The sequence below is a fragment of the Bombina bombina genome, chromosome 3 (assembly GCF_027579735.1).
Source record: "Bombina bombina isolate aBomBom1 chromosome 3, aBomBom1.pri, whole genome shotgun sequence".
Lineage (NCBI taxonomy): Eukaryota > Metazoa > Chordata > Amphibia > Anura > Bombinatoridae > Bombina > Bombina bombina.
In genome coordinates, this window is record NC_069501.1 from 1,268,909,095 (window position 1) to 1,268,919,293 (window position 10,199).

At 40.2% G+C, this 10,199-nt stretch overlaps 1 protein-coding gene across 3 annotated transcripts in view; it reads left to right on the forward strand.

The window, feature by feature from the left end:
• ART1 (ADP-ribosyltransferase 1) overlaps positions 1-9,571 on the forward strand; it is a 136,759-nt gene extending 127,188 nt beyond the window's left edge. For 2 of the 3 annotated variants that reach the window (XM_053708813.1, XM_053708815.1), the window contains exon 5: positions 845-9,571. In XM_053708813.1, the coding sequence (XP_053564788.1) occupies positions 845-927 (83 nt within the window). In that variant the 3' untranslated portion in view covers positions 928-9,571. The remainder of the gene's footprint in view (positions 1-844) is intronic. The other variant, XM_053708816.1, reaches the window with a different exon arrangement.
• The last annotated feature ends 628 nt before the right edge of the window (positions 9,572-10,199 follow it).

Genomic DNA, 10,199 nt, shown 5'->3' on the forward strand with positions numbered 1-10,199 from the left:
TCATATCATTATACTGATACACTATATACACTGTATCATGTACAACTGCAGCCTTATATCATTATACTGATACACTATATACACTGTATCATGTACATATGCAGCCTCATATCATTATACTGATACACTATATACACTGTATCATGTACAACTGCAGCCTTATATCATTATACTGATACACTATATACACTGTATCATGTACATATGCAGCCTCATATCATTATACTGATACACTATATACACTGTATCATGTACATATGCAGCCTTATATCATTATACTGATACACTATATACACTGTATCATGTACACATGCACCCTCATATCATTATACTGATACACTATATACACTGTATCATGTACATATGCAGCCTCATATCATTATACTGATACACTATATACACTGTATCATGTACATATGCAGCCTCATATCATTATACTGATACACTATATACACTGTATCATGTACACATGCAGCCTTATATCATTATACTGATACACTATATACACTGTATCATGTACATATGCAGCCTCATATCATTATACTGATACACTATATACACTGTATCATGTACATATGCAGCCTCATATCATTATACTGATACACTATATACACTATATACACTATATACACTGTATTATGTACAAATGACTAAACAGACACAATGTTTAAATGCCTTTGAGGAATGTATTTTGTATGATATTTTGGCACTCATGGCTTTGTTTTGTCTGTCTCTAGATTATGTCAGTTTATAACAAAACTAAAACGAATTACAACTGTGTTGTATGCACAGAATTTTATAACAAAGTGAACTCATTTTCTGTATTTGTTTTCTCCTTTTATAGCTTCCAGCTTCAGGATGAATGTGTTTACGCCAGAGATCATTTCACTTTTCTTGCTGCCCTTACAAATGTATTGGATAAGCTGAGTCTGGCAGTGTGCTCATTCCTATAACCCAGAGCTGGCTCCAGAGATTGTGCTGTCTGGGTCCAAGAATGAAATCCCTTATCCCTCCACTAAAGCCTAAACCCAACCACAGTCAGCAGACTCAATGATAAAGCAGATTGAAATATCATATGTGAGCTAATTGGTACCACCTTATGGATTCCATATGACAATAAATTCAGAATATGCTCTTCTGTTGTCTCTTGTCACAGGCCTTCTAGGGCTTATGGTTCCCCTGGTTCCAGACATAGTCAGCACTCTCAGAGGTTAAGCATTTCACATCACAGCATACTGGTACCCAAATGATGGACTTCAAATGAGAACAATTTCACAATATACTCTCACTATTTGCCGCCTCTGCACATGCTGCCTCTATCTCATGGTCCCATTTGGCCAATTACAGTGCCGACCCTTCTATTACCACCCATAGCTGGTCAACTGATTGTATCAACGGTAGAGAAACATAATTTGCAACATTAATTAATCAAGGACATTTTCTGATCTAAAAATGACAGTCCTTTTTTATTTAATTTTTTAACATATTGACAAAATGAAATAATCCACTGGAACTGTACTGTCTGCCCCGCTATGTTCTTCCTGCAAACCGTACTCACAGTTACGGAAAGGCTGCCTTTACAACAGGGCCGGACTGGGAATTAAAAGCAGCCCTGGAAAAATTGAAGACCAGCCCACTTTTTCGTTGAGTCCGTAGAATCCACACACCTACTGGGAGCTAGCTGAACACATTAGGTGAGCCAATGACAAGAGGCATGTATGTGCAGCCACCAATCAGCACATCAGATGAGCCCATAAAAAGAGGCATAGAGTCACCAATCAGCAGTCAGCTCCAAGCAACTACCTAGATATGCTTTTCAACAAAGGATACCAAGAATTGGAAGCTAATTTTAGTATAGAAGTAAGATTAGAAGTTGTTTAAAATATATGCTCTATCTGAATTATGTCTTTAAATTTGATTATAATGTCCCTTTAATTAAAAATGTAAAATGCTGCAATTTACAGAGTTCCGTGCAAATATACCTAAGGACAATCAGCGTATAATGCCTTACGGCGCGAGGCAGGACACTGCCGATAACTGGTGGGGGCCCCCTCGTGCCTTATGTCTAAAATGGACTTTACCTTAAATTCCTTGAAACTTTAACTACAACCTTTTGGGTTACGCACTTTTTCTAAATGTACGAAATTGTATGGTACTTTGACTCTGTTATGTAATCATATTATCTTCAATAAAGCTTGTTTTGAAAAAAAAAAAAATGTAAAATGTAATTGCATTTAAAGGGACAGTAAAGTCATAATTAGACATTCATGATGTAGACAGAGCATACAATTTTAAACAACTTTCCAATTTACTTCTATTATTTAATTTGTTTCCTTCTCTTGTTATCCTTTGCTGAAAGGTTTATCTAGGAAAGCTCAGGAGCAGCAAAGAACCTAGGTTCTAGCTGCTGATTGGTGGCTGCATATATAAACCGATTATCATTGGCTCACCCATGTGTTCAGTTAGAAACCAGTAGTGCATTGCTGCTCCTTTAACAAATGATACCAAGAGAATGAAGGACATTTGATAATAGAAGTAAACCGGAAAGTTGTTTACAATTGTTTGTTCTACCTAAATGATGAAAGCAATGTTGTGGGTTTCATGTCCCTTTAATCGCTGCTTTTAGATTCTCTTTTATTTATTCCCCATAAGTTACCTTCACCTAGATTACGAGGGTGCAACACGAACGCAACAAAAGTTACGCTATTTCACCCTCCATAGCGCTGCCATTACGAGTTACTGAAAAGCCTCCTTGTGCGTGCGATACGGTGGCGTTAAGCTCCATACCGCACAAAAGCCAAGGGCTGCTTTGACGTGCTCATGCACGCTTTCCCCCATAGACATCAATGGGGAGAGAGTATTATAAAAAAAACTGATTTGAACAGCCATTAGGATTTCAGAAGCTCTCATCCTATTGGCTGATTTGAATTTGAAGAATCAAATCAGCCAATAGGAATGCAAGGGACACCATTTTGAAACGGCTACCTTGCATTCAACTTCAGTGTACAGCGGCGACTGTATAAGGAGGACGCTCCACGCAGGATGGGATCAACTTCCAGGATGGCTCCGCTCCATGCCGCCGGTATGAAGATAGAAGACGCCCCCGGGATGGATGAAGACCTCGCCGCCTGGATTAAGACCTCGCCGCCTGGATGGAAATGGATGTCCGGACTTCAGAAACCGTGAGTAGATCTGGGGTTAGTGTTAGATTTTTTTTTTCGGGTGCTTTTTTTTAGATTAGGGCTTTGAAAAAGAGCTAAATGCCCTTTTAAGGGAAATGCTCATACAAATGCCCCTTTAGGGGCAATGGGTAGCTTAGGTTATTTTTAGAGTTAGGTTTTTTATTATGGGGGGTTGGTTGGGTGGTGGGTTTTACTGTTGGGGGACTTTGTAATTTTTTACAGGTAAAAGAGCTGATTTATTTAGGGCAATTCCCTACAAAAGGCCCTTTTAAGGGCTATTGGTAGTTTATTGTAGGTAAGGGGTGTTTTTATTTTGGGGGCTTTTTTATATTTATAGGGCTATTAGATTAGGTGTAATTGTATTTATTTTTCATAATTTCGTTTATTTTTTTGTAATCTTACTGTTTTTCATTTTTTTCGTGATTTTAGTGTTAATTATTTATGGTAAACTTAGATTTTTTACATTTTACGTAGCATTTGGGGTTTTTTTTAGTTGTAATTTAGATTTGTAAATTTTTCTCCTAGTGTAATTTTTTTTTTTAGTTTGTAATTTAGATATTTTTAATTGGTAGTATTTTTTATTTTATTACATTAGTTGTGTTAGGTTAATTTATAGTTTAATGGTAGGTTTATTCTTATTTATTTAAATATTGTTATATTGTAATTTTAATTTAAAGTTAGGGGGTGTTAGGTTTAGGGGTTAATAGTTTAATTTAGTGTTTTACGATGTGGGGGGGGCGGCGGTTTAGGGGTTAATAGGTTTATTTTGTGGCGGAGATGTGGGAAGCCGGAGGTTTAGAGGTTAATAACCTGGCAGCGATGTTGGGGAGTGACAGAATAGGGGTTAATAACTTTATTATAGTGGTGGCGATGTCAGGGAGTGGTGGTTTAGTGGTTAATAAATTTAAATAGTGTTGGCGATGTGGGGGGGCAGCAGATTAGGGGTTAATAGGTTTATTTAATACTCGCGATGTGGGTGGGTGGCAGATTAGGGGTTAATAGCTTTAATATAGTGTTTGCAATGCAGGAGGACGCCAGTTTAGGGTTAATAGGTAGTTTAGGGGTCAATGTATTATTGTGCGTACGGAAATGATACGATGTAGCATACGCTGTCGGCATTTATCATTGCACCAGCATCTCTTGTGAACTGCTGGTGCAATGCCGCCACCTGCAGATTCGCGGCCAATCGGCCCCTAGCAGGCGGTGTCAATCAACCCGATTGTATTCAATCGGGTTGATTGGTGTTCGCCACCTCAGAGGTGGAGGACGAATTAATTAGCATTGGTCTTAGGACCGCTGCGTCTTAACTTCCGCTTAAGGTGGAACTGAAGTGGGTCGGAAACAGCATCTGCTGCTTCATAAATCAACCCCTTAGTGTACTTTGTAACAGTTTAGTTATGAGTTTTGTGAAACATTTTTGTTACACAAAATCCATAACTACTGCTCTCAGATGGCGGTATGGATCGTGTCAGTATAGGTTCTACGGATCGCGTCAGTATAGGCTCTACGGATCGTGTCGGTATAGGCTCTATGGATCATGTCGGTATAGGCTCTATGGATCATGTCGGTATAGGCTCTACGGATCGTGTCGGTATAGGCTCTACGGATCGTGTCGGTATAGGCTCTATGGATCGTGTCGGTATAGGCTCTATGGATCATGTCGGTATAGGCTCTACGGATCGAGTCGGTATAGGCTCTACGGATCGTGTCGGTATAGGCTCTACGGATCGTGTCGGTATAGGCTCTACGGATCGTGTCGGTATAGGCTCTACGGATCGTGTCGGTATAGGCTCTACGGATCGTGTCGGTATAGGCTCTACGGATCATGTCGGTATAGGCTCTACGGATCGTGTCGGCAGGGCCGCCACTAGAAATTTTGGGGCCCCTGACTTAACCATTGATCAGGGCCCCCTCCCCTCCTTTGACATGTGCAATTTTTGACCAAGTGACTAAAATGTATATGCACTTTATTCTTGTGTCTATTTAAACTTGGAAATGTTGTAAAGGTAGTAACATACACTGAAACACACACACACTCACACATAAGGATTCACATATAGACACTCTAGCAAACACGCAAAGAAACTCAGACACAGACACCCAGACAGACACTTAGCACTTGTTTACATTGACCTGACAAGTAATGAGGTAAACTACAGTTTTGTAAAAAAAAAGGAGATTTAGAAAACAAAATATGGAGTTCTGATTATCTTTTTGTAAAGGAAGATGCAAACTAAATGATGACAACAGCATGCAGTGGCTGAAAGGAAGGGCCCTGAACTGCCTAAACAATAATTTAAAGGTTAAATGGTAGATTGGTGACTTCCGGAAAGGTCTCATTAGTCTCAAAGTCTGTAGAAAGGTGTGAATAATCAGTAGTAAGATCAAAATGTCCTAAAAAGGAACAGACAATGGACACACACACAAACTCAAACTTGCACATACACCCAAGGAAACACCAACAGAGACCGCCTCAGAAAACACACAAAGACATACACACACACACACACACAGAGACACCCACAGAAAATACAGAAAGACATACATACACACCCTCACAGGAACACCCACATAAAATACACACCCTCACAGAGACATCCACAGAAAACACAGACATACATACACACCCTCACAGAGACATCCACAGAAAACACAGACATACACACTCACCCTCACAGAGGCATCCAGAGAAAATACACGAAGACAAACACACGCCCACCCTCACAGAGATACCCATAGAAAAAGCTCAAAGACATATGCACACACCCTCACAGACATCCACAGAAAATGCACAAATACATACACACCCATCCTCACAGAGATACCAACAGAAAAAAATACATACACACACATAGAGACACAAACCAAAGCACAAAGACATAAACACAGACACCCACAGAAACACTCACAGGAGGAAACATTGATGCACCTTGCATCCCCTAAATCAACAGTGTGTGACATGCATGATAAAAAAAATGCAGAAATTAAGAGATCACTTTTTAAAGAATCATATTTGTAAATGTGCAAACAAAAATAATTCTGTGAATTCAAAATTGTATAGTAATGATATGGGTAGATGGCTAGATGAAGAAAAGTACTTTTAAAAGGTTGACATATGTTTGTTTGATATTTTCCCCATTTTCCCCAACCAAGAGCACCACTTCAAATATAGTGTACAAATTTTCCCATCTGTCAGCTGTACTTGTGGATTTTGAAAATGCTGTACTCTATATGGTCTTGGTGGAACCATAAGCTGTGGTACTCATTCCATTAGATCTGGTTAAATGCAGGATTTAAGCTTGTTGGTATGCATTTCAAAATTAAGTCAGCTGTAGAGTAAACTGAACAGTTTTAAGTTAACCTGTCTAATTTCCAACACTGAACAATCTTAGTCTGAGAGTATAACATGTTATGCAGATGTAAAAATCTTGGATAAAATGCCTCCTTGTATCTGGAAAGTCCTTGCATAAAGGGGCAGTAAACTGGAATGTAATATATATCATTTGTGTATTGAGGAGGAAACATTTCTGCATGGTTTTAAATATAGAATTTCTACAGCATTGTCAAATAATCATAAATACACTGCTGCTAAAAAAATGTGTTTTATGGACCCCTGGCCCCACCATACAACTACTACCACACTGAAGTTACAATCTTAAATCGCACAAAGAAATAAAAAATATTTGCTAAGTAATTCCTACCTCCTCTGCAAATGAAAGTGATCAGCCGTCTGACTCAGGCACACACTCTACAAACAAAGTGCCAAGTCTGTCTCACACTGTGCATAGTGATTTATTGCACACTCAGAAATCCTCTCAAATGCTTATACTTTACTCCTTGTAATAACATTGCCCATGCTCAATTAGCACTCTGCTGTAGTACCCACTGGTGGCTGCCAAAATGTAAAAAAAAAATAAAAAAAAATGTAATTCTTGCCTCATGGGGCCCACCTAGCCCATTGGGCCCCTGACAGGAGTCATCCCTGTCACCCCCTGATGGCAGCCCTGCGTGTCGGTATAGGCTCTACGGATCGTGTCGGTATAGGCTCTACGGATCGTGTCAGTATAGGCTCTACGGATCGTGTCGGTATAGGCTCTACGGATCGTGTCTGTATAGGCTCTATGGATCGTGTCGGTATAGGCTCTACGGATCGTGTCGGTATAGGCTCTATGGATCGTGTCGGTATAGGCTCTATGGATCGTGACGGTATAGGCTCTATGAATCGTGTCAGTATAGGCTCTACGGATCGTGTTGGTATAGGCGCTATGGATCGTGTCGGTATAGGCTCTATGGATCATGTCGGTATAGGCTCTATGGATCGTGTCGGTATAGGCTCTATGGATCATGTCGGTATAGGCTCTATGGATCGTGTCGGTATAGGCTCTATGGATCGTGTCGGTATAGGCTCTAAGGATCATGTCGGTATAGGCTTTACGGATCGTGTCGGTATAGGCTCTATGGATCGTGTCGGTATAGGCTCTATGGATCATGTCAGTATAGGCTCTATGGATCGTGTCAGTATAGGCTCTACGGATCATGTCGGTATAGGCTCTATGGATCGTGTCAGTATAGGCTCTACGGATCATGTCGGTATAGGCTCTATGGATCATGTCAGTATAGGCTCTATGGATCGTGTCAGTATAGGCTCTATGGATCGTGTCAGTATAGGCTCTATGGATCATGTCGGTATAGGCTCTACGGATCGTATCGGTATAGGCTCTATGGATTGTGTCGGTATAGGCTCTACGGATCGCGACGGTATAGGCTCTATGGATCATGTCGGTATAGGCTCTACGGATTGTGTCGGTATAGGCTCTACGGATCGTGTCGGTATAGGCTCTATGGATCGTGTCGGTATAGGCTCTACGGATCGTGTCAGTATAGGCTCTACGGATCGTGTCGGTATAGGCTCTATGGATCGTGTCGGTATAGGCTCTACGGATCATGTCGGTATAGGCTCTACGGATCGTGTCGGTATAGGCTCTATAGATCGTGTCGGTATAGGCTCTATGGATCGTGTCAGTATAGGCTCTATGGATCGTGCCGGTATAGGCTCTATGGATCGTGTTGGTATAGGCTCTATGGATCGTGTCGGTATAGGCTCTACGGATCGTGTCGGTATAGGCTCTATGGATCGTGTTGGTATAGGCTCTACGGATCGTGTTGGTATAGGCTCTACTGATCGTGTCGGTATAGGCTGTAATGCAAGTATTTTAGCCTCACCTCACAACCTGTAATACCGGCGCTCTGGAAATCTCACGCAAAAACGTAATTTTTTTGAGTGCAGGATTGACGTTGCGTTACAGGCTAAAATGCTTGCGGTACAGCTATACCGACACGACTCGTAATATGTGTTCCTGACCATTACTCTGAAATTGCCATTTTTTTCCAGCGTTAAAAGTCGCAATGCAAAACTCATAATCTAGGTGCTTGTGATTAACCCTGGAACCCCCTCCAGCATCACATTAGCACATTATGTGTTAGGGTTTAATTAAACAGAGTTTCATAGACAAGCATGTGCACGTGCCAAACGCAGCAAATGACTTGCAGCCTTAAAGGGACTTTAAACACTAAATCATTAGTAGATAGAATGACGCATTCTAAGAAAAGATTCGTCTGAGAATAACAAGTTGATGTATTTTATAAAGTTTCATGAGCTGTTTACATGTTGACAAAATAAGTGTAAAGTTTTACTGTCTATAAAAGGATGGGAGCTGCCATGTTGTAACTTAGGTTACCGTCTTTGCTGTGACCAATTAGGGACAGTTATAAATAGGTCACTAGAGTGTGCAGCTAATGACTGTGTGGAATATAACAGTGTTCTGCACTTCCCTTTCTAACAGGAACAGAAAAGCTTACAATTTCAGAATGGAAATACAAGAAAAGGGGACAAAATAAATAATCAAAGTATATTGCAGTTATTTGTATATAAACAATTTATCATTTTATATTAGCATCTCAAAGTGTTTACTGTCCCTTTAAAGGGACAGCCTTGTGTAAGAGATAACTTGCTCTTTTTAATTAGAGTGCTTTATTTTTAAAATAAATTTCACTAAATGAAACAAACAGTAAACATAGTATTCCTACAATATGTTTTTTGCAGATCCATATAATAATCTGACCGGTGATTGTAGCGTACATATGTATGCTATCTCCTGATTTGTTCAGTAACTATGCATTGTGCTGCTGCAGGTTTTGTCTGTTGGCTGTTTAGTGCCGTATGACCAGTAAGTGACTGTGTGTGATGAACAATAACTATATAATTTCTGGGATTTTGCAGTAAATTACTACATATTCATTTTGCTGTGCATGAACTGGAGAAACCTTATATGTTTTATTGTCACAATATTAATATTCCTGTCTTTTTGTGTAATAAATTGTTTTTGTTACATGTCTTGTATGTGTGGTTATAAGTAACATATATACAGGGGGTGAAGCTTTAGTTAAAAGGGGCATAATGGTAAAAACTGAAATGTGCCTGCAGTGTACATTGTCACCTCCAGTGATCAGTTATAGAGAGTCCTGCCTGCAGTGTACATTATCACCTCCAGTGATCAGTTATAAAGAGCCCTTCCTGCAGTGTACATTGTCACCTCCAGTGATCAGTTATAGAAAGTCCTGCATGCAATATACATTGTCACCTCTAGTGATCAGTTATAGAGACCTCTGCCTGCAGTGTACATTGTCACCTCTAGTGATCAGTTATAGAGACCTCTGCCTGCAGTGTACATTGTCACCTCCAGTGATCAGTTATAGAGAGCCCTGTCTGCAGTGTACATTGTCACCTCCAGTGATCAGTTATAAAGAGCCCTTCCTGCAGTGTACATTGTCACCTCCAGTGATCAGTTATAGAAAGTCCTGCATGCAATATACAGTGTCACCTCTAGTGATCAGTTATAGAGACCTCTGCCTGTAGTGTACATTGTCACCTCCAGTGATCAGTTATAGAGACCTCTGCCTGCAGTGTACATTGTCACCTCCAGTGATCAGTTATAGAGAGCCCTGTCTGCAGTGTAC